The 24,849-nt window shown below is 33.5% G+C and overlaps 5 protein-coding genes across 6 annotated transcripts; 4 read left to right on the forward strand and 1 right to left on the reverse strand.

Moving 5' to 3' along the window:
* Window positions 1–456: 456 nt before the first annotated feature.
* On the reverse strand, window positions 457–8,004 carry LOC105259233. The gene is made up of 3 exons (XM_011271059.3): window positions 7,992–8,004; window positions 3,066–7,922; window positions 457–2,976 (listed from the first exon to the last, which is right to left on the reverse strand). The coding sequence occupies exons 1-3, from the start codon at window positions 8,002–8,004 to the stop codon at window positions 1,157–1,159; spliced, it is 6,690 nt and encodes a 2,229-aa protein (XP_011269361.3). The 3' UTR covers window positions 457–1,156.
* A 2,332-nt stretch (window positions 8,005–10,336) lies between these two features.
* On the forward strand, window positions 10,337–12,002 carry LOC105259227. The gene is made up of 3 exons (XM_011271051.3): window positions 10,337–10,674; window positions 11,109–11,249; window positions 11,723–12,002. The coding sequence occupies exons 1-3, from the start codon at window positions 10,452–10,454 to the stop codon at window positions 11,893–11,895; spliced, it is 537 nt and encodes a 178-aa protein (XP_011269353.1). The 5' UTR covers window positions 10,337–10,451; the 3' UTR covers window positions 11,896–12,002.
* A 1,280-nt stretch (window positions 12,003–13,282) lies between these two features.
* LOC112639956 lies at window positions 13,283–14,727 on the forward strand. Of its 2 annotated transcripts, none has more exons than XM_025415511.1 (4): window positions 13,283–13,828; window positions 14,024–14,258; window positions 14,321–14,406; window positions 14,488–14,727. In XM_025415511.1, the coding sequence occupies exons 2-4, from the start codon at window positions 14,054–14,056 to the stop codon at window positions 14,701–14,703; spliced, it is 507 nt and encodes a 168-aa protein (XP_025271296.1). In that variant the 5' UTR covers window positions 13,283–13,828; window positions 14,024–14,053; the 3' UTR covers window positions 14,704–14,727. The 2 variants fall into 2 exon arrangements, with proteins under 2 accessions (XP_025271296.1, XP_025271297.1); XM_025415512.1 differs by having other exon boundaries at window positions 13,283–13,708.
* Window positions 14,728–17,666: 2,939 nt separating this feature from the next.
* Window positions 17,667–19,114, forward strand: LOC105259232 (protein lethal(3)malignant blood neoplasm 1). Its single transcript, XM_011271058.2, is given in 6 exon segments — window positions 17,667–17,721; window positions 17,724–17,785; window positions 17,856–17,985; window positions 18,108–18,239; window positions 18,322–18,531; window positions 18,615–19,114. Coding segments are annotated over 6 exon segments (948 nt in total). The 3' UTR covers window positions 18,974–19,114.
* Window positions 19,115–21,302: 2,188 nt separating this feature from the next.
* Window positions 21,303–24,531, forward strand: LOC105259225. The gene is made up of 2 exons (XM_025415530.1): window positions 21,303–21,785; window positions 24,013–24,531. The coding sequence occupies exons 1-2, from the start codon at window positions 21,458–21,460 to the stop codon at window positions 24,345–24,347; spliced, it is 663 nt and encodes a 220-aa protein (XP_025271315.1). The 5' UTR covers window positions 21,303–21,457; the 3' UTR covers window positions 24,348–24,531.
* The last annotated feature ends 318 nt before the right edge of the window (window positions 24,532–24,849 follow it).

A 24,849-nucleotide genomic window follows, 5' to 3' on the forward strand; every position in this document is an offset into this window, starting at 1 on the left:
AAAACCTTCGATGTGGTAGTTCGAAGTAATCTCGAGTCTATTCCTGACCGTTTAAACCTGGCTTCTCAAGGTTCTTTCTTGAAAGTTGTAGAGCCAGTATTTTTGATATCGATGCAAATACATATGCAAAATTTTATTATATATATTTATTTATATATTTATATTATTTTAATTTATTATTTTAATATATTTCTTAATCAGATTCTATAAAATTCTTTATTACCTGTATTATAAATATCTACCTTTTTGTTTTTTTTAATAGTTTAAACAATTTATAAGAGCAAGAAACTATATCAATTACAATATAATTGTATTTTTACAAAACTTTGCAAATTCTAATTAAAGATTCATATGATATTAAGTCTAAAAGTGAAATGACTTATTAATTAATTAATAGTTATATACATAATATGTGTGAGGAGAGGGACAATAGCAATTGTACAAAATAGTTACACTTCATTTATTTTCAATCAAATAGCATAAAGAGCATATTTCGTCAGTTTTAAAATCTATGCTAATAGTTCAATATCTATTCTGTAGTATAATCGCATCATTTTTAATGCCATACTTGTTATATGATCTTTAAGAAAGAAATGTCACCCTCCACCGTAAAACCCCATGACAATGAAATAAATACTTCCTGCGAAATGGTATATATTTTTCCTATTTCACAATTCATTTGCGAGGGATGTTTCCACAATTATCTAGGAAAAAAATACCGTTTCTTCAGGTTTTAAATTATCTATATTCTAACTTTAAAGAATATATATTCTATTTTCGAAGCTTGTATTACTATGTAAGATTAACTTTATCGACAACTTATAAGACATATACGCATAAAATGCGTACAAAATTTTATGTCTAATTTTGTCTGATTTTATTTTCAGGAAATAATAATGCAAATATTTGTTAACGCAAAGATTGCATTGAACTAAAACATATAATTATCTCAAAACTATCTTGTGATATTAATGTGAAAGTTAAAGCTAATCCAATATAAAATTCGATTTGATTTAAACTGTGAGGAAACAACAGTGATTGTATTAATGTATTAATAATACTCTTATAACGAGATACTTAGTACAAGATTTTAATATAGTTTACATCAAAATAGGATAAATGGATTTAATCAAGCGAATCAATACTATTTTCCATACTAATTTCCATTATGATAGGATCTATAATGGTGTGGCCATGTAATACCCGGACCGGTCTTATCATTGTCGTAGACGTATTTAATCTTTTGATTTTCATCTCCAAATAAATTTTGGCGAAGCATACCGAATATAGCCGATGCAAGGGCCATATTACTAATCATTCCAGCTATAGAAGCGGCGGCTCTCGCATGAGCTAAAGCTGTTTGAATGAGGAAGCTTATTATAAAACCGATCCCAGGCATCATAGCGGTCATCTTCATCTTCAGCTCTCTTCCGAGATGTATCATGGCGCTCGTAATTTTCCTGGACATAATGTCTTCTCGCAAACGTGGCAACTGAATTCTCAATTCCGAATGCGTTTTCTTGTCGAGGAATGGCTCAGTGATCTTATTTTCGTTTTCTGAATTTTCGATTTTCTCCAATTTCCTTACAAGCTTATCAGAATACTTATTGATGAAAGATCTGAATTCCTTTGCGCGATGTTCTCTTTTGCGTTCTTCATGACTCTCTGTAGACTCCTTTTCGAGATTGTAAGCTATCTCTCCTTTTAAGGGTATTACTTTTAGTTCTTCTGCGTTTAATTCCGTCACATGGTCCTCAGGATTATTTTTCTTCAAATTTTCCTCGGTGAAAATCTTTAATCTGTCTGCAAACTTTTCGTTCAAGCGAGTTCCAAAGAGTTCGCCAAAAGCATTATAAGCATCTTCCGCATTGAGGAATTGAGCAATATTACCATCAGCAAAATCCGTCGCATTGGCCTTGATCTTATCCAGAAACATTGTGATTATCTGATCATCATTTATAGATCGCTTAATGTCCGCGTACTCGTCGCTGTCTTTCAAAAATTGAAAGTCTGTTTCTTGCACATCGACTAGGCTTCTCTCTCTCTTTTCCTTCTCCTTTTTAAGTTTTTCATTGTCCGGTCGTTGATCCAGTACTTCCTCCATGATGTCGCTAATAATTGTCAGTATACTCGGTAAATTCTTGTTGTCTTTGATCTTCGTAGCTCTACCCTCGCGGAATCCACTGAAACTGATGCCCAGTTCGCCATTTCCATAGCCCTTGATTGTCAGAAAACCTAGATTCGTCTGAAATTTATCCTCCATCGCTTTCTTATACCAATCTAAAAGAATATTTTCCGTGGATTCTTTTCTCATTAACAGTTCCTTCTCGAAATTATTCGTGGACATGCCAAAGAAACGCTCTACTTCGGTTTCTGTTGATCTTCCAAGAAAGCCGAAACCAGGCAATGATGGCAAGGACGGTAAACCGATCAAAGATGGCACGGCATTGACAATCATGGGCCAAACAAAAATACCTACGCATCTGATGAAACTCAAGCTGAGTATGCACTGAGCTACCTGAGTCATAAAACCTCGATTCGCGGTGTGCTCGTTAAAATCTTCTACCATTTTTAAGATCTCGTATTGATCGGCTGTCAGAGAATTCTTGACCGTAGAATTTAATGTATCCACGAAATATTCCTTTGGACTCTCGGGGGGTTTGTTTTTTAAAGCTTTCCTAAAATTCGAAATATTAACTAAAAGTTGAAGAAATTCAGATTCTGTGATATTCGGAAACGTGTTATTTATCATCGTTTCTGAGATAGGTTCAATCTCTTCGTCGATCTCGTAGTAAGAATTTAATAATTGATCGGCATTTCTTTTTTTTCTTTCATGTTTCTTGAACGATAAATCCGCAGGAACAAATTTCGAATCTTTTTGTTGCCGAATATCGGATAATTGGATTTTCTCTTTAGAAATATCTATGAGAATGTCCGACGGTTGTCCCAGATATCCAGGAACGACTCCTTGTTCGCCTGAAAAATAAAAGAAAATTAAAAATTGATAAAAATTTAATACTGAGAAAAAAAAGTCAGTCTATGTTTAACGGATAAGATTGATTCACCTACTGACGGAGTGTTTGCAGCTCTCGATATTCCACTTATCTGGTTTGTCTTCTTATCATTTGCTACTGTCGATTGAAGAATCGTCTGTTCTTGTGACTTTGGTTCCTGTGATGCATCCGATAAGATTGTAAACTGCGGGTAACTTAAACTGCCAAAGCTAGAAAGTCCTGGAACCTGAGGAACTTGAATCCCACCTGGTAACATTTGAGGGGGAAATGAAGGAAAATTAGGTAAGTTAGGCAAGCTAGGTAAGCTAGGTAAATTAGGTAAGCCTTCAGCGAAAGTTCCGGGAAAATTCGGAATTTGACCTGCCACGCCAGGAAGTTGACTTATGCCTGGAATCTGATTAATACCTTGACCCGATCCGGGAATTGGAAGTTGACCGAACAGCTCTTCAAAGTTCGGTAAAAATTGTGAAAATTGTTTCAAGGTCGGCCAAGTAATGTGCTGAGTGCAAGTTATAAAGTTATTATTCCTTATACACTCCAGCATGTTGGTTATATATGTGGGACGTATCGAATCCGGTATCGCTCTCTCTGTTAATCTGACGATGTTTCTTTCTCGAATAGTCAAAAGATCGTTTATTATAGGATTATTGATGTCTAAATAAGAGCCTTCAAAACGAAACGTCGAATCTTTGTTCAATTCTTTTAATATACTTTCTATTCTATCTTCGATCGCGTCAACATCAATCTTCGATGTATTTTCGTTAGACGTTGCTTTCTCTGAATAAGTATTTCGTAGCAAAATCGACGATGAATCGAGTTTCGATCTCAGCACGTTTTGACTTCCAAAGTCGGGGAAATTCGGTAGTCTTGGAAAGAATTGAGCGATAGTTGGCCAAGTTATGTCTCGCGTGCAATGGAGAAATGAATTTTCTCGAACGCAATTAACTATTCGCTCTACGAAAACTGATCTCACCGATTCCGGCAGTAGGCTTTCCGCGACATGAACAATGTTAACCTGCTCTTCCGTAAAGTAATTCTTCGTTTCCGGCAATTTCGAGGTAATGGAGTACAAAGTGCCCGATGTGGAGCTCTGTACGGCCTTGAGAATTTTCAGAATCACACCTTCCGGATGTTCCGAAAAAACGGGATAGAATCTGGTGTCAGTGATAGTAACAGTAGCGTCTCCGTGCTGATTAACCTTAACATCAGTCTCTGAAAATGGTGATGAATCAGTCAGATTCTGCGGTAAGACAGGCTTAACATTGCTCGTTTGAGGTTGCGCTCCGAAATTTGGGAAGTTGGGCAACCTAGGGAAATATTCCAATAAAGCAGGCCACAATACATTTCTTGAGCAAGTCAAAAAATTATTCTTGCGAATACATTCTGTCATCCGATTGACGAAGCCAGGACGAACTGCATCCGGTAACAAGCTTTCTGTTGTATTAACAATATTCAACTGCCGATCGTTAAGCAAATCTGCTAATCGCAACGTACTAGCAAGCTTGACATGGTGATCATCTCGTACATTTGGCGATGACAGCTGGATTGACCTGAGAATGTTGAGTATCACCGACTCGGGATGTTCTGTAAATATCGGCACAAATCGAGTACCGGTCACGCTTATCACAGGACTATTACTTTGCGGAAATTTCGTTCTAGAAATAATCTTCACGTTAGAATTCGCTTCGTTTTGCAATTTATCCCATTCCTGCTGGCTTTTTATATTCGAATGCAAAGCGTTCTTGTCCTTTAACGACGTTTGATCTTCTTGTTGCGGAGGTTGTTGCAAATCAGGAAATTCTGGTAAGTTAGAAACATAAAGAGCAACTGCAGGCCAAATTACGTTCTTTGTGCAGTTGATAAATTCATTGTTCTGAAGACAAGATAAAACTTGTGCAACGAGAGCAGCCCGTGCTGTAGGTGGTACAAGACTTTCCGCTAACTTTATTATGTTGATCTGTTTCTCGGTAATGCTCGTTAAAATTATTATATTTCCGCTAATGATCACAGGCGTATTTTCCAACGTTGACATTTTCAAAGATTTACGTACTCCCGTTAAAATTTCCGTGACTTTGTTCTCTAATTCGCTGGATGCTTTAGAAGATGCTTCCTTTTGACGTAACAAGATTGTGGAAAGACGACTAGGCGATCCTTCTGGAGTAGTATTACCCGATTCCGGTGATTGCTCAGTGGTTGTATCTCCTCCGCTACCAATTCCTGGTAATGATGGTATAAATGAGGAAATATTAAATACATTTGGCAGCTGAAATTGCGACAGCTGAAATTCCGGCAGAAAACCGATAACACTGGGCAACTGCCAGTTATCGGTTATCCAACCGGAAATGTCTGGTAGACTGGGATATAACTGTTTGATCGTTGGCCACGTAGAATATTTGATACATGTTACATAATTTAATTCCTGAATACATTTCACGGTTTTTTGAACAAATTCTGGTCGATAAGGAATAGGAAGAAGCTGTTCGGCCATCTGAATCGATAATAATTGTTCTGGAGAAAGTAGAGCAACGTAATCAGCGTTATGAACAATAGAAGGAGGCGGTGCCTTTGCGTGTTCCTTCAGGGTATTTTGAAGAATATTGATAATTACCGCTTCCGGTTTTCGCATTCTCGTAGCGTCGGCCTCTATGACTTCTGGAAGCTCACCTGAGGTTTCCGCGAAACTTGGAAACGGAACGATGGGATATTGCGGGTACAATGCTATAGACGGATACCAACTCTGATAATCCGGGAAAGCCGGTAGAGCTGGATAATATTGCTTTACCATCGGCCAAGCGAAATACTTGACGCAGCTAAAATACTCGAATCTGCGCACGCATGAGAACATCCGGTCGGAGTACTCGCGGCGTATTTCACCAGGTAGAAGTTTCTCGGCCATCTGAAGAATCTGAAGCTGACCGATAGTGAGAAGTCTTCTCAGAGTTTCATTTTTCGGATCGATAAAAGTCGGTGCTAGATCATAGGTGGCTATCGATTCCAAGGCTCCGCTCAAAATACTGAAGACGACAGACTCCGGTGTTAACAATCTCGGATGATGGACGCTGCTTTCCGATCTCGCAGACTTTGTTCTGTTACCCTGAAACAAATCGATCAAGTTTATCTCAATCGGTAAATTGTTCAGAGACTGGCTGACTGATTCCGGAAGATTATCGAGTACGATAGGCCAGACAAAGATGCGCAAACAATTAAAAACACTAAGATTGCGAATGCACTCTGCCACGTTCGCCACGAAGGACTGTCGCTGCTTTGTTTCTATCAACTGCTCGGCACATTTTATTATTTCTAATTGATTCTTGCTTAGCTCAGTTGCGTTCAAATTGGCAAGATACGTTTCATTCGATGCTGATTTCTGCGATAGTGCGATATTTTCCAAAGTTGCCAACAATTGGTTTTCCGTGAATTTCGGAATATCAGAAAACACCTCAGTTGTTTGAGCCCTTAAATATTGAAGAAACGTTCTATTCTTGATTTGTTCCTGAAACAACGTTGCTTGAACCTTCCATTTTTCAAGACGGTTAGGCACCTCTATTGATTGATCAATATTCTCACTTTGACTCGATTTATCTTTCACTTCACTGCTACGTTGATTGCGAATCTCTTCGTCTTTTTCAACGATATCAATCTCGATTAATTTTTCCGAAAGAAGACTTTCTTGATCAACTTTTTCCGATTGTGTCGCATTATTATCAACAGATTCTAGAGCGTCGTCTCGTATGGATATCAATTTCTTTATCTGACCGTTCACGATCGATTCTTGCTCTTTACCAGGCGAATTGCCTTCTTCAGCATTCAAGTAAACAGTTGAACTCTTATACTTGGACTTAGCCAAACCACTAGCTAAGTGTCTATCCTCTCTGTTTGGATCGAGATTTTGGACACTGATATTCTCATTATTTGGAGTCTCATCGGCGATATGCTTCTCTTGGCTCCTTTTACTTTCGTTCGCATGGACAAGTTTCAAGCTTCGCAGGTCATTATGTATTTCCTCGTTTGCGCCATCAACGTTCTCGATTTGTGCTGCATTTAAATTATATTTCGCCGAATTTTCGATTCGTCCCGTCTCTTTTTTATTTAAATCTACTTTCTCTGTCTGTTCCAAACTCGCGACGTTTTCCAAATTCTTTCGAAGGTCGGGGGAAATCTCTGCATACTTTTTTCCTTCTTCATCGCTAGACTTTACGTTCTTCTCCGCGTGCGATTGCTCGACATTGACTAGTTGCTTCTCACGTTCAATAGCGTCTCTTTGTGAATTCGGGACATTCGCGATGATATCAAAAATCTTTCGTTGACTCGGTTCCTCAATATCATCGGACTCGATCTGGGCATCAAATCGTCGAATACCTTCGTCCTTTTGCACATTCTCCTCCTTATCCTGCAACACAAACTTACCAGGAAGACTCACATCATTCCTCCGCCGTTTTTTCGCCACGCTACCTTCATCACCAACGGCTTCGACTTGAATCTTGTCAGGATCCTCGATGAATATCTCTACCGCTGGATTTTTCCTTTCTTCCTCACTAACATTCTCGTCGTTAACGTATTCTTCTGTTTTTATCAAGGTCTTTCTTTGCGCTTGATTCGCGTTCTCCACGCCGTCAGACTCGGGGTCACTCACCTCCACGAAAGGCTCCGAAATTTGACCGTGCACTTGATCCGCAACGATGTCGCTGTCATCATGAAGCACACTTCGCGCTTGTACGTCGTGAAGGATGCAAAGCAGAAGAAGAAGGTAGATAGTATAAGGCACGAGACGATGGATGCTCGTGGATGACCGTGGGCGTCGAGAGTTGAGTGCTCTCATGGTCGCGGCCGAGAGGCGAATGTCTCGGCCACTTCTGAGCCGGTCCATGGTCAGCCATACCACACGTATGGTGATACACATACCATCTCCTAAAGCACGGCACTGAGATCACCGGTTAACTCACAGACGAAGAAGTGAATCTGTAGATGAATAACAACCTGGCATTTCCATTTTTGCGATGCCCCTCTACGTGCCTCTTCGGGGTTGCGGAGTAACGAGCTTCGCGCAGCGGACGAGTTCGCTGTCGCCGACCGGTTGTGTTTCCTGCGCGGAAATGGCAATGGAATGCATCGATCGCTCGATTTATTCAAACACGCGATTTCCGCAAGTAATATGCGCAAATGAATGTGTATTTATGATATGAATTATCTATCCTCATTAATCTGAGAAAGTTTATTTCAGATCGTTCGAGAGACAATTAAGTAGATTTAATAAATTTAATACAAATGTACATATAATAGGAAGAATGATATTTATAAGAGAATGAGAAATGCGCATCGTATATATAGTTAGCTATCCAGCATTTTTGTATGTGAAGATCGACTTATATACGCATCAACAAACATACAAATTTAGAATAAAAATTCAAATACAATATTTTTGCTGGTATTTGAATAAATCTCGTATTTTGTTTTATAATAATTAAAATAAAAAATGATATTAATTATAAATTATTATTTATTATTAATAGAAAATTAGGAAAGATAAAAAGTATTGTTTTGGATGTTTACTTTGTAATATACTTTTAATATTCCCTATATTGATAAATAAAAAATCTTGTCTATATTTTTCAAAATAGGATGTGAAGCTATAATTTGCATGCAAAAAATCAAATTAATTGATGATGTGCGAATATCTAACATAACTCTTTAAATAGATAAGAGAAAATCGAAGACGACAAGATGAATCTGTAAATTTGGGTGGTATCACATAAATAAACCAAGTTTCAGATTTATATTTAATATAGTTTCATTCGCCAGTTTCCAATGCTCACTTTGTAAAGGGTTGAATTTTTAGTCCTTGAAGAAATCGAGTCTGGAAGGAATGGCCAGAAAGAAGGGGCATCCTAGTAGAGGTGGCTGGAGAGCGGAGAGCAATGCATTTTTATAGGAAACTTTATTTTCCAAGATGGTCGGCGCGATGCTCCCTACTTTTTCCCTCTCTTCGTTCCTTCCAAGTACTGGATTCACTATACAAAGACGATGCAATAAACCTGTATTGCATTTCTTAACTTTACCGTCTGCTTGCTTACGGTGCGTCCACAACGTTCAAGGCGATTTTATTACTCCAACCATGATTGTTTTGCATAATTAATTCTATTTTATTAATAATTTTATGTCATGACATCTCTATTTTTGTTTTTAATTTCCAAAATTTATATTCTGTGTTACAAAGAAGACATTGCAATTTCTTTAGTAGTAATTTTGACTTTTTTCCCTTTTACATATTATTTTTACTTACAAATAAGATATGTGGAAGTAACGTAACTAGTTGAAAGTAAAAAAAATTCTATTACTTGATAATATTAAATATATTGAGGTAATCTGTGACGTCAATCATTGACCATGACCATGACCATGACCATTCTTTGAGCCACTTAACGTCAGACCGTTAATAAATTTTATCAAGCACAACGCTCTTCATATTATCTCGTTATGAGGTCATGTCAATAAGCAATTTTTAAATTCAAAATCATCCCTGTCATTCTCATGCATTATTAAGGTAAACCACTTATTTCTACAGTTACAGTAACAATAAATTCTACAGTTACAATAATATAGCACATATGAATAAATGTTAATAACGCGCTTATAGAACCTTGCAATATTTGAGAGAATAAAAATACTTAAATAAAGTTAAAAAAATGTAATTAAAAATAATATTAAAAAATATATCTGCTCATTGTTTGCGATAATGGATTGTAAAATATTTTTACAATAATGTATGTGAAAAAAGTTACAAAAATTTAGCGAATTTCATCGGAAAATTGTGAAGCGATGCATTGCTTCTAAAAACATGCTCTTGGCATTCCTACATACTCTTGTAATTATTCCTTTTCTAGGTGATAGTCGCACATGATCGGTCATTGCACGATAACCGTGACACTGATGAAATGAAAGTCTGAAGAAATAAAAGAGAACAAATTATTCCCAAAATTTCTTCTTCTTCAAGATATAATATTGCTCAGATAAAAATAATATATTAAAGAAATGAGAATTAATAATTCTAAGTAATATTTTACATCAACAACAGATCGGCGAGAATTATTGTAAAACGTAGTTTTATTATAAAAAAATAGATGATATTAAGAGAATGCCTCCTGACATTACATTGCAGGTCGACGATTTTTAAGTTCTCCAATCACTCAAAATCGGCACCGAAGAAGTCGAAAGAGCTGCGCAGAAAGTTAATGCGCAGCGCGAGCGGGCGATTCTCTTTCGAGTTCAAACAGCTCGGTGATTGTTGGAGGGATTCACACTGTGAGGCGTACGGGTCCGAATAACATTTCGTGTAGTCCGGCACGAGAGATTCAAGAGGAGACAGAGCGAAAAAGATCGGTCAAAAGAAAAAAGATCATCAGTGTCGATGAGTCCGGATGGTGGAAAACCGGTCTGAGAATGAAGGCGATTGGCCGGATCCTGGCGTGCGTGCTATTGGTACTTATAATAACGAAAAATGTAATTGCAACGAGTGCCGCGAATATTAAATTTTCAACGGGACAGAATAACAAAATCGTGCGATTCAATATTACGAGACTAAAATTAGTTTCGAAGCCATCGCTGCTGAATCCTGAACATTCTCGAGATATACTGGATAGCGTATTCAAAAATAAAGATAAAGGTAGGATATAATTTTATTTATATCCATTATAATAAGACAATATATTATGTGTAAATTAGAAATATTAGTCTGTGAGTTAAAAAAATTATAATTATATGTAATTTTATTATTAGTTTCTTTTATATATAATTTTATATGTAATTTATATTCTTTTATATGTAATTTATATGTAATTATATGTAATTTTATTATTAGTTTCTTTTTATTAAAATCATTTTTGTGCAAAATATATAATTATTTAGTACAGTATTTACTTTTTTTAGAATGTATTAATGTATATTATATATACTGTTTAAATTATATATATATATATATATATATATATATATATATATTGTAAATAATTTTTAATTATCAATTATTCTTATTGCTATCGCAGCTATCGTGTAAAATATATTATATCTCATTATTAATTATTAATATTTTTATTACAGATATTGGGAGATTTGGAGAAGCTCGTACTTTTGGGATCAGAAGATTGCAGTTGATGTTGATGCCAATGATATATAAAATGGGAGTAATGATGACAATGTTGATGGTATTGACAGCGATCTCTGTAAAGGGACTTTTCGTCGGTAAGCATCGTTACTTTCGTGCGCAGTGAAAAGTGTCAGCCACAGAAATGTATAACGGTATCCGTGATATCTTGTGGATAGCGTAGCCTGCATACATGATTAGGTGATATTGCTGGCCCATTTTTTCCTATGAGTTCAGTATCTGAATAAGCATTAGATTTGCCAAATAACTCTGCTCCTTCCGTTAGTTCGTACAATTAATGATAAATTGTTTCAATTAAGAATATATCTTTTTACGTTGCTCATTTCTTATTACAAATAATAAAATATTAGATTTTATTATCATGAATTACAAGACTGTATCATAATCTTGGAATTTTTTATTTTAATTTTTATTTTTTATAACAATTTATTTTACGTGATATTTAAAAAAAATTTATTCTTATCAAATAATTTTAATTTTCATGAGAATATTTCACTTTATAAGAAAAATTTAATAGCTTATTTTAATATGTATCATATTTTTTTTACAGGCATTATACTGCTGATACTTAAACTCAGTACTTTTCTAGCGAAATTTCATTCCGGTTGGCACACATCATCGCAACCAATTCACCTACACATTCATAATAGTCCTCCATACGTTCACCCACAAATGTATCATAACTGGATACCGGCAAGTGATTCCGAGAGTCATTATTATTAAAAAGGATAAATCATATAAAATTTTTTTTTCCGTTATCAAGTCTTTATATTAACGAATCCGTTATCAAGTCTTTATATTAACGAATCAGAACAAAAAGAATATTTTAAAATCAATAGTACTCAATAGAATCTACATTATTTGTATAATTTATTCTCGTTTTTTTTATTTATTAACTTTTATTCGAATAATTTTATTAATACCTGATAAATTTATGAATTAATATTTATCCTAGCCATATTCTTCGTTATCCAAAATATTTTTTGCAAATATTTATTTGTACATATTTCGTCTGAGAAATAAGTACGTGGATATACATTAATTTAAATCTTAGATTTTATGCTATAACGACGGCTCTTTTGTGTGTTTTATTTGTGTGTAAATGTAAGCTACACTTTTATGAATATACCAAAGGAATCTCATAATTTACTAATATAAGATCGCCGAAGAAAATAATTAATCATTATAGATTTCTTTTCCTAAAGGAAATACAAATAACATTTTTATAACACGATAAATATTTGATTTTTAATAATTTATTAATAATTTATAATACAATATAATATTTTTGCACACATAGATTTGAAATATGCCACATAATAAATCTTCAAAATACGTAAATATCCTATGCACTTTGCATGACGAATTAAAAAATGTATATATCAAACAGTAATTTAATACAGCAAATATTATAATTTGGTTTGTAAACAATCGTGAAAAATATGTATAATTTTAAATCTCAAATTTCTTACTACATATATGTATACCAAAACCAAAAATATTTATATATTTAGGAATTAAAACCGCATACCTCACATGTTACCAGTAAAAATATTTTTACCAGAAACCAAGCTGTTACACAACACACGTTGACTTCCTATATTCGAGATGCAATCACCATATTTTGAATTTTAACACTTCGTGACTGAAGAGATGCAAGTAAGCATCGAAACGTCTCACTTTTAGTCGCTCTCTTAATAAATGCGATTTATCGACATTTTTCTACTTTTTTGTTTTTTTAACTGACCTATCATCCGCAGTTTAGCTCGTATTAGGCTGATTATTGTATCTATGGTTTTTTAATTCTTATTAACGAGCTATATCATTAAAGAATTGTAATTTATATCAGTAAAAATATATTTATTGGTCACATTGTAATAATATGTTCTCGAATATATTGTAATATATTTATTATAAATTATATATATTTATTTATTGTGGAAACAAAGAAAATTATTATTATACCATATATGATAAAAAATTATATATCTTAAGGAAATATATCTTAAAATATTATAATATATAATATATATAATATTTTAAGATATATTTTTTAAGATCAATAAAAGACTAATGGAAAATTTTATAATTCGTAAATACAATAGGAAGATCTTAAAAATTATATAAAACATACGATCTTTAATAAAGTCTTACCCAAAGATTATTAAAAACGATATGTTTACCAGCGAGCGGTTACTGTAGCGAATCACTAAGTATGATATATCCACATTTCTTCTGATAAATAGCGTTCTCTAGTAAAGGGGACCCAGTTTTCCCAGCTTAGTGGGGTACCTGAATAAAAAAAGTAAAATATCTCTGCTGCGCTTCGCGTAGCATAGTGCAGTCTGCGTGGCAAGCGAATACGAGAACAACGCATTTTATATTTGTGCGAATCAAAGAAAAGATCGTTTAAATATTTTGTGAAAATCGTCAAAAAGTTTTTCGATATATATGATTTCGCATATTAGTGAAATGTTTGTGTAATTAATATAAGCGAATCTCGTAAAAACAATAGCCTCACTTTAATAATGTTATAGTAAGTTAATAATAATATAATACACACACAAATGTATGATAATTGTGGAAGTAATGTGAGTGAGAATCGTCTATCATATCTAAGCTTTGTTGTAATAAGATAACATATATTTCATATAAAGTAAGTTGTAAAATTTTTATTATAGAATAATAATAAAGCTAAATTATATAAAATTGCATTATATTTCTTATAAATAATTATTTAAGAAAACATAGAATTGTTATTTTCTATAAAAACTTGCAGATATTAATATTTTTAAATTTAATTAGGAACAAATTATCTTTTCTGAATATTATGTAATATTCATTATTTCAGTCAACATAAATCCATTCTAAACTCGAAAACATGGTTGGGACAAAATTATTCATTTACAATATTATTATTTGGCTGGTAACATCACCAAAACTGTTAATTCAGGCTGAAGAGAAGCTAAATAACACACAAATAGGTTTTAATAAAACGCAAAGTTTAAAAATCCTCCCGGGAATCAAATTTTTGTTGACGGATGATAAAATCATCATCCATGTGAAAATTCAAGACTTATTACAAGGTATTTGCTCTATTTTTTTCTTGTCATCTGAAAAATACCTAGAGTATATTTTTCTTTTTTAGGGACGGAAATACAGAGTTCAAGAAGCAAGAAAAATTCTTTAAAGAAATTTGGATACATGATGATGATGGCGCCGTTTGTTATGCAGGTTTCTTACTTTATCTTTTAATATTCTCTGTTAGAAAAAAAATAAAATCTGTGATGATATAATCTAAAACTTTTTTTTCAGATATTTTCCCTACCGGGTGCCATAGCATCTGTCAAAATGTCACTCTTAAAGACTATTATGGTGGCGCAATTAGCAATCGCAATAATGATTTACAATTTGATCAGAAATGCGCAAAATTCGGAGGTAGTTGTGATTCACAAAAAAAAGCATCCAGCGCATTATCATCATAATTACAATTATCAAAAAGATGACGAAGATGAATGGTTTGGTAGATGAAGTATATAAATGAATGTACAATAATATAAGAACAGAATGCATATTTTCATCACGTAAGACTGATCAATTGTGGCTTTTGAATGTTTCCGAATATATTAAAATATATAAAAATTAAATATTTAATATATTCAAATATATAAAAGACATCTGTGATATAGAGAGCAACTCGTCTAGCAACAAAGAAAAACTAAAATTAATTAAATTATTATATTAAACTGGAACCCCCTTTCAAAAATAGACCGTACGGGACTCTGGTATACTCCAATGGGTTACCCTCACTACTGTTAAATTCAGGGCCGTAGAAGAATCATTTTACGGAAGAGTTCCTCGCGAGATTTGCATGAATATGTCCTTTCTAAATGGTTAGGAGTGATATTGCACCCACAGTTTAATGCATTGCTACGTGAGTGAGTCGTTTCTCCTACTCACATCCCGGAATGAATAGTGGAAGGGATGTAATATACTTTTAAGAGGTATATTTTTGAGAGGTTTCAGTGTATCCACTTATACATGCGTTTATATATAAATTATTTATTATATATTGATATATATTTTATTATTTATTCGTTTTCAAAATATAATTTGAAATATAATTTGAAAAAAATATATAATAATCTCTCGCTGTTTGCATGTTCATCATTTTACCTCCTATTAATGTCGGTTGGTCGGAAGGTAAGTACGATATCAAAGTGCCGGCTGACCTACTTTGAGCCTCACATAACGGCATTTTGGTCCAGATTCTTGCAGATATACAGACGCGTACCCATTCAAGTTTTCTCATTTCTCTTTCGGTAAATTCGACATCGAAATCGAAATTAAAATTCCACCGCGCTTCCCATCAAACATGTCGTAAAAACTTTCTTAAAGACAAACAGAACTCTGACGCGCGAACAAGAGGAATAAACAAACGATTAAACACGTTAATTATAGCGTGTATTAAAAGTTCCGTCAACGGTGAATTGAATCTTCGAAACTTCGATATTCGCGAAGCGTATACGTGCCAGAAACCCACCTTCAGCGAACAATGCTTTTAGTATGCTGTGATGATCGTCGTTCGTAAATCGACACCTTGTCATACAAATCAGATCGGTATGTCGTTTTCTAGAGTATATAGTGCACGATGCACAAGGCATACCTATGCGACAACTGAGAATTAAGCGTTTGCTCATCACGGAATAGTCAGATCGGGTAAACATCGAGTTACAATACTACGTGATGGTATTTGGATCCATTGATTTTCCATCGATTCGATATTCCACGATCGAATGTCTCATTTTTTTCACTTTGTTCTAGATTGTCGCGAAAAAGTCGAACAACAGGCGAATATATTTTTATAGATTAAATATCTCGAACAACATTTCACTTAATACAAGTTTTAAATGTTTGTATTAAAATCTCTCTTTTTCTCTTAATATTCATCAAATGTAAATTAGATTTAATTACATTTTAATGAGAACAATAATTTCTTTTCGCTTCTTCGCATAAACACATTATCAATTTGTGAGATATTTGATATGTCTTTTAATATGTCTAATTTGTGAGATATTTGATATGCCTTTTAATATGTCTAATTGTATTATCAATTTTGATTACGACATCGAAACTTTATTTCCGAAATTGTAATTCATCATGATTAAAAGGATATAACGGTCACTTTCGATAATGGTGCGATTTCTAATCTTAGTCACACATATACATATATATCTCGTGTGTCATATATTCAGGAACAAATTTTTGAAACACAATTTCTGAATTAATTCGACTATTAACATTGATGTATATCAAACGAGAGAAAGATTCTTTCCAATAATAAAAATCTCATATATTCATATATATATATATATATATATATATATATATATATATTTCATATAATAATAAAAATATTATCATCTACTTATTTATATATGTATGTCAGATGATTTCATTCAATATTTATTTCAATCAGAGCCAATTATTTATAACGAGATTTTATGTATATATTATCCATGCTGCACACAGCATTAAAAATTCCAAGACTCTGACATTATGTGGCAACATGTCGCATTAGTTGACCTATACGTATTTGAACGTGCATTAATTTAATTTAATCTTGCATTTAATCTCGTTTATCCGCACAACATTCCTACAAGTATAGTGTTCATTCTTTAATAAGATATGTCTATTGATTTGTCTATTAATAAGATATGTCTGACAACGTTAAATGTAAAAAAATAAAACGAAAGGTCATTTAATAAATACGAGCTTATCGCCATATAATTATCTTTTCACGCTATGCTTGTTAATATCTATTATAAAAAAAAACATTAGTTAATCTCTATACATCTGCAGCAATAATAATTTTAATTAATTCCATACGATAAATTAATTTGATTGCAGTAATTAATAAAATTTAAATAAAAATATTATATATTTGAAAATATTCAATCTTACACTAATAAATATTAATATATATTATCATCAATTTATTATATCTAGATTCTACAATTTAAAGCAAAAATTTTGATATTAATAGAAAAAAAAATATTGCGTTTTAAAAATAATGAAAAATAATGAAATAGTACGTCTAACAATTTCTAAGAGGATACGAAGTGTTATGTCTAATAACTTGTACAAAGAAGATTGATAAATATTAACAGTTTTTTTCTTGCATATTTGTGTCATTCATAATTTTCTATGTGTTTGGAATGTCATAATCCAATATTGCATATGAACAATAATATATAAACAATAATAAAGTTTTATAATCCAGAATTGCCATTCGCACTGACAATACAATTTGCGATTTACGACCGTTAATGATCTTCATGTAATCATTTCTCAGCCAGATAGTGAATCAGAAAGCATTTGCTTGAGAGAAACGTTAAAGGCCTTCTGATTTTTCTATCTTGTCGATTCCTTTTCTCGTTACCTCTTCTCTTACGATGCGCGTCATCGAATCGTTTCATAGATCCATGGAAAAGATGAGAATCTTTTTCTCGTTTGTTGCATCACCAATGCATGCTCGAAGGATTCGCTCGACCATCATTCAGTCGCGCGAATTCGAAGCAGCAGGAATCTCCGCGGGATGTCGTCCGTCGTGGTAAGGATCTAAGGCTGGAGAAGATTGGAAAATACATACATTTTCACGCCTAAAGCGATTTTTATTGCAGAAGAAACGATGCATCCTTCTGTGCTTGCTGTGTTATATGCTCGCGCAATATGGGATTCTTGCGGATGATAACAATCCTTATCAATTCTCCTTCAATATTGTTGATTTTCAGCATAGATATGAAGAGAAAGGTATATCAATCAAAAAGAAGTATTAGAAAACAAAATTTTTATCATGCAAAACAAATTTATATTAAGCGAATCTTCTCGAATAACTAAATTAAGTGTGACATTTCTGCTTAATTTTCATCGAGATGCTGAGGGGCTTATTAACGGGGAGTATGGTTTCATTACGGCCGATGGTGTTTATCATGAGACTGGATATGCCACGGATAAAAATGGCGATTTTATTATCACCAAACAGAGACACCGGAAAATAACGAGTTGTGAGTTTTAAAATGATAAACCGAAAGTTTTCACGTGACTCTCATCCTCAATTTTTGAACATCTTTGTCTATTCTTAATAAGTGAAGGATGCACAAGAAATATTCAAGGATAGACCAGAAGCGGCAAAGAAATTGGTGGAAGCTGTGATGAAGGCTTGTGGAGGATGTAAGATTCCAATTGTGGATGAACAACCAAAACCTGCAAAGACAATCACAGAAACGCCGTTGCAAAAAAAAATGGAGCCGATATTGAAACAGATGATAAAAATATTGTCGGAAAACGTAAAACATGGTAAGATAAAAAGTAAAACAAGACTATTAAAATTGAATAAAAATAAAAAAAACTTAATTGTACATTTCCCAAAAACATTTCAGAAAGGAAGCAACCAGCGGAAGACATTGTGAAAAGCATGATACGAGCTGCGAAGTTATTGCCTGAAGAGAACAATCCGAATAAAATCATGAGTGATCGAGTGCTGGAAAATATGGCAAATGATTTGTATTATCGATTCAACTATACAATAACGACGCATGGTCATCACGAGGATGGTTATCGAAACGGAAGAAAAGACGGCAACTATCAGTCGCGAAATGAAAACGGTGTCGACACGCAGGTGAAGTATCTGTCGAATGAATTCGGGCATCAGCCTAATATCACGTTCGTCACGCGGACGAATACAACCGAACAAAACCATGCTTTCAAAGGATACTTGTTTCGTTGGTACTGGCCGTAAATTTGATTTTATATAATGTGAATTTTTCTAACTTTATTTTAAATTTTTTACAAAAACTGTACTAACATTTATTTAAATACATAATATAAAATACATAATCAAGCTATGTTTAAGAATTCGTAAAATTTTAGATTTTATAAATGTGACCATTCAGAGATAAAAAAATAATAAAATATACAATTAATAATTACAATAAAAATAATTCATATTATAAAATATAAATTGCACATATAAATTAATAATTTATCATTTTTTTATTATCTCCTGGATATTTTTCCTGGCTCTTTATAATATTAACTTACATCTGTGCAAAAACTTTTGACTCAAATTAAGTTTTGTTATAAATTCAAAATAAATTAAGCTATGATAAAATAATTTGTTAAATTCAAGTTTTCATTTCCTTAAAATTCTCGATACGTTTCGTGGAACAAATTGTATATGAGTGGATTCTTTCTTTACTTCCTAGCAAGAATTCAAACAGGCACAAAAATCATAAAAATGTATCTAGACCGGATAAAAAAGCGGTAGGACTAAAAATATATTTGCAATTAAAAATATTTTATCAAATTTATACATATTTTTAAATTGCTCGCAAAGAAAAATCATCATGTTCACGAAGCATGTATCTTTCTCTCTTTAGCCATATAAAGTAATAATAAATATATATCATTTATACAGAAAGAACGAATATGCTACTTGCATCGACCAGATGTTTCAGAGATTATTATTATAATAGAATGACTTGAAATTCATCTTCGCGTGATTGAATTTAGTTATAGCGATTTAGCTGTCACGTAAATAACGGTTACGATAGTAAAATTTACACTGTGCACTGGCATTTCTGTTGCATCAAATTTATTCTTAGTTTATAGTTTACATGATTATCCTCTTTTTCTCGAATTGCCCAAGTATTGATTACATTTCTGGAAAAAAAAGTTTTAAACGAACGTATAATAAATGTTTGAGTGATAGGACTTTTACATATTACACGTCAATTTCGTCTTATTATATGACAGGTTTCATATACACTCTCACGTACATACGATTTATCATAAGCTATGATCGCACATCGCAATGCCTATTACGTCTTGTAATTGAGGATTAAGGCGACGCGAGCAAAATACGTAAAGGGCGAATATAATCGTGCAGTGAAAGGTAAGACAAAAATTCTCAAAAGATTGATACATAATTCACGAAACGGTTGACTACATGTTCCACGGTTCGTGTTCGCGGTTAATTAACGGCACAAAAGTCATTGAGAAACATTGTGACAGTCGAGCTGTCAGACGCGTGCGCGTGACTACGAAGTTTTGAAGAGCGGTACGCCATTCTTATGATAATCGAATTAACGTTGAATAATATTTCACTCTTTCTAATAAGAGGTTGAAGTAAATTTAAAATAACAACGTACATCTCGACATAATCGAATGATAAATCAAGCGGATTAAACCCGATTAAAAATATAATCGAAGTATAGTGAATATATTTACAGAAACGTTCAAAAATATATTGAATGCATGCAATCTGCGATTCTTTTTTCGAAAGTAACGTTTCACTGCGATTTGATATCTTTTAAAGCGATAAAAACAGCCAGAATTGGGTTGTATTAGCATACGCCGCTGTCTAGAATTTCTGTCTTCGATCCACGTTCAGTTTGTCGAACACATGTGCCAAGTCACTTGTAAACTATTTTAAAATTGCCATTAGAATTAATTAGAGATGCAACCAATTATTCAATCTTTAAGAAAATTGTTGTTTTAAAAAGTAAAAAATATTTCATAAATTTCCTAAGATACCTATTTGTCAATGATGATTAAATAATAATAATATTAAAAGAAACGCGTATAGATTTATTTTGATTATTCTCGTCTTCATATTAAAGATTAATAAAATAGAAAGAATATTCAAAGATAGAAATTAAAAAAATATAAATATTGAGAGAGAAGATAAGAGAAATGTAGAAGTGTCTGAAATAGTGTCGTGAAATCTAGTAAAATAATTATATAGAGAAATATTGAGAATGAAAGTTGCCGAGACTTTATTGCTGCTGTATAAATCATTTACAAAGCCGTGCCGCATTAGCCGACATTTATAGCGGCTATATCCGATCCGACTCGAATTCCTTTTCATTCACATCGCGGACCCACGATAAGACCCAGAGTCCCTCCAGGATGATGACTTACATTTCGTCGTGACGTCCACAAAAGTCCACCATGGTGGAGGGGTTTTGCCCGCTAGACTTGCGCGAAACCAAACCCACTATTGGCGGAAGTTGGGATGGAAGGGACACCAGTCTCATATATGTTCGACCACGCACGCTCCATAACCACTTTGAGACTGTAATACACGACCCAAGGCCACGATCAGCGGTCAAGATCGAAAAAAAACGGAGCACGAGAAGGTGACAGTCAGGAATTTTCGTGGTGATCCTCAGTGCGCCTCGATCTTGGTGAAAATCGAACAAATTCGGTGGAAAAAAAAGCCATGAGAATAATCGCGTCAATTGTTTTGATCCTCGGACTTGCTCTGTATGTTCACTGCGAAACGACGGAAGAAAGCAACCAAGAGGAGGATGGCGTCAGCATTCTTGATTGTATGTTCGTAAACAACGCCGGAAGTTGCCTAAGGTCGAGACTGGCTCGAAACCTGGACCAAATCGAGTTGGAAGTTACCGGAAAAAAAAGCGAACCGCCGATGAGCGCGGTGGTTGCACAGGCTGGCAATATCATCGCGGAGGTCATTGATGATCTGCAGGAGACTGGCACCGAAGGAATTATCGAAGAGGACGATGGTGGTCAAGACGATAACGTGGGTAAGAATCAGAAATCGAACAACAAAATATTAATAATAAATTAAATAATTTTATTTATTTATAATTTTTTTATATTTTATCGACATATTAATTCGTTATCGTTTTTTCTTCCAATATATCGATTACATACATATATAATTCTCAATATCAAATTTTCTCATCTTTCTTATCATTATTCCAATAATATATTATACTTGATATATATGTTCAATATATGTACAATATCATTATATTAATTTATTATTTCGAATTTATATAATTATTATATTTATATAATTTCTTGTAAAATTTTTATATGAATATAAAACATTATAATCAATTCGCTGAATAATTAAGTTATCGTAAATCAAAATCGGCAATTTTGCGATTCAAATTTTTAATTAATGAGCACGGAAATGCAAAACGCGTATCACGCGTATGTTCGTCTTCTCTTGTACTTTCAGAGAAGCACCGTTGAACAAGGCTAGTTAGCTCTTGTTCGTCTCGTAGTTGCCTTCTTTATAGAAGATGTAACGACAGGAAGTCAGTTCATCTAGGAGTACTAAAAATTACTGTGACGATTTTCACTTCTTATGTATCTTATTTTCTTAGTTTCCCCAAATGCTATTGTAATCGACTTCCCATGAGTCTTTAAGTAAAACGAGAGAAAGCGGATGTGAGAATTGAAATAATTTTAACGTAAACTTCATCTATATGATAATTAGCTTTTTCTGCGATTTCTATTTACAGTAAAGCTTACTGCCACTATTAGTAAAATATTAATTGACATCATATAAAAATACTGTACAAACTCTAATACAGCAATAAATGTTGTTAATTAAAAGTATCGTAATTCAAGTAATAAATAACGTCGTGAACGCGGAATGAAAATGTCATGCAATGCCATCGCAAATGATTCCAATAAAAGGAGATGTGCTATCGATGATCGTAAATGGGATCTATAAATAAATAACATTCAATTGCGCATCGTATTTTAGATCACGCAAATAATAAAGCAAATCCTATGGCAAATCCTATATATTGATAACAGGAGTGAGTTTCGCGGGTTCGGAGACGTGGATATCGAATATAAATTATAAAGGTGAACGAACCATGTCCCGTGTATTTTGCATAACGTTAACGTCGGCTGGACGCGATCGCGTGGTAAACGTAAAAATTAGAACTAACGCTCCGAAGAGACAAGGTGAACCGCAAGTTAACGCGTGATCGGTCCCACAAAGTCTCCCCGTCTGGGTCAATAGTGAGATGTTTAAATGTTTTGCACGCGATTGTGTTCGCGTGCGCGTGTCGATATTGTAACGCAGTTTACTCTAATTTAATGCTATGCGACACTTAGGCAAATCGATGGTAACGGTACCGATTGCATTCGTTCACCTGTCTTAGTTATTTTTTCCAGCAAAAGTCAACAGACACAAATCTTACGAGAAGAAAAAATGTCGATCTGGAGGGGACTTTTATTTACCGAATAGCCGCGACGCCACGATTGTATTAAAATCGCTCTTTCTCTCGTCTCTTTATCTTTCTAAGATAATTATTTATTTTCCCAAAAAAATCTCAATTAGTCAAATAGACAATAACGGTACCGCAAACATTATCTTTGTTATCTTTTGGAGCGTACAAAAAATTGTACGGTACTTCTGAGCAAATTGTCGACGACAAATTGAGTAATTCGACGGGGACATTATGCTAATTCGCTGCGATTCATATCGATTTAATATTTTGTCAACGAGCGAAAATGGAACGGAGATCAATTATGACATTTCGCAGATTATCCTTTGATCGTTGCATATAAAAAAAGAGAAATATTTTTAACATTGTGAAAAATTTGGCTACGACAAAGCGATCTGCACGACTCTTTTCAAGAAAGTCATATCGGTTACGGACGATTGCATGACCCGAAAGTCAGACAAAATCTACTATAGGTTAAGGTGGGTATAGGTTTGTGGGTCAACCGACACGGAGACTACGTTCCCATATTCTTGCCAGATTGCGTCTTGTTGAGGTTTGGTCAAGGAATTAATATATAAGTCCATATATTACAAATTCAAAAATAAAATAATCATTATTGAAGATGCTAGAATATCACTTCTTAAAAAAATGTTACTCTTTATATTCACTTTTAATTTGATTTCAATTATTTGCTTCCATGTTCAAATTACTTTTTTCATGTGTAAATTTGTGTTGCAAAGGAATTGTATACTCTAACAGAGAATATATAATTTTCTAGAAGAGGCGCGTAAAAAGAAATATGGCAAAAAGAAGAAGAAGCATATACAGAAACTCATGGGATTGATGATGTTGATAAAAGCGAAGATTGGCCTGCTGCTACAACTCATCAGCACGCACTTCCAGCTCAAGTTTTTCGTAATTGCCGTCATCTCGCTGATATTAAATGCTGTTAGGTTCTGGATAGAGATCAAGAAGAACCAACCCTCTAAAGTTATCTATTACGAACACGCACAACATCAGCATCACTACGATCACGAAGATCACGATTGGGGAAGATCGTCGAATGAGACACCTCAAAATCTCGCTTATCGTGCTTACGTACCCACGAAATGACATCAAAATTGCATAAATCTGACCGCAGAGACAAGAGATTTTGCGCGAAAAAAATCAAACAAGAATAAAAAATAACGCAAATCTCATTGTAAAACAATTACAGTCAGTCTTTATTTTAGAACTAGCGAATTCTCAGTCTGAAAATATTTAAGATACAATGCGCGTCATGCAATATTTATTTTTTGTATTCTATACATTTATTTATTTATTTAATTTATTTATTTAATTTATTTCGAAACGAATTATCCGATCGTTTCGAGTTTATTTAATAACAAATGATAGCAGATTTGTAAATCTAAATTGTAATTATCAAAAATTATTACAAAAAGAATATTTCTTTCTTAATTGCCTTAAGTCATACCAAAGTTGCTTACGAGTACCTGTTCTATCTCGCTACACAGAGATTTTTTTTAGAATCAGCTAATTATAATTAAAAGAACATGCGCTATTATTCATATTATGACTTAGTGAACACTATTAAATATAAGTTTAACTTTCTGTA

Source organism: Camponotus floridanus, unplaced genomic scaffold, assembly GCF_003227725.1.
Source record: "Camponotus floridanus strain SB8 unplaced genomic scaffold, Cflo_v7.5 scaffold121, whole genome shotgun sequence".
Taxonomy (NCBI): Eukaryota; Metazoa; Arthropoda; class Insecta; order Hymenoptera; family Formicidae; genus Camponotus; species Camponotus floridanus.

Excerpts from the sequence above, each read along its gene's own strand:
- LOC105259233 (XM_011271059.3), bottom strand. Across the intron at positions 2,977-3,065 it reads TGCAAACACTCCGTCAGTAG|GCGAACAAGGAGTCGTTCCT; the intron begins GTGAATCAATCT and ends TTTATTTTTCAG.
- LOC105259227 (XM_011271051.3), top strand. The coding sequence starts at position 10,452 with ATGAAGGCGATTGGCCGGATCCTGGCGTGCGTGCTATTGGTACTTATA. Across the intron at positions 10,675-11,108 it reads ATTCAAAAATAAAGATAAAG|ATATTGGGAGATTTGGAGAA; the intron begins GTAGGATATAAT and ends TTTTTATTACAG. Across the intron at positions 11,250-11,722 it reads TGTAAAGGGACTTTTCGTCG|GCATTATACTGCTGATACTT; the intron begins GTAAGCATCGTT and ends TTTTTTTTACAG.
- LOC112639956 (XM_025415511.1), top strand. The coding sequence starts at position 14,054 with ATGGTTGGGACAAAATTATTCATTTACAATATTATTATTTGGCTGGTA. Across the intron at positions 14,259-14,320 it reads AATTCAAGACTTATTACAAG|GGACGGAAATACAGAGTTCA; the intron begins GTATTTGCTCTA and ends TTTCTTTTTTAG. Across the intron at positions 14,407-14,487 it reads TGGCGCCGTTTGTTATGCAG|ATATTTTCCCTACCGGGTGC; the intron begins GTTTCTTACTTT and ends CTTTTTTTTCAG.
- LOC105259225 (XM_025415530.1), top strand. The coding sequence starts at position 21,458 with ATGAGAATAATCGCGTCAATTGTTTTGATCCTCGGACTTGCTCTGTAT. Across the intron at positions 21,786-24,012 it reads TGGTCAAGACGATAACGTGG|AAGAGGCGCGTAAAAAGAAA; the intron begins GTAAGAATCAGA and ends ATAATTTTCTAG.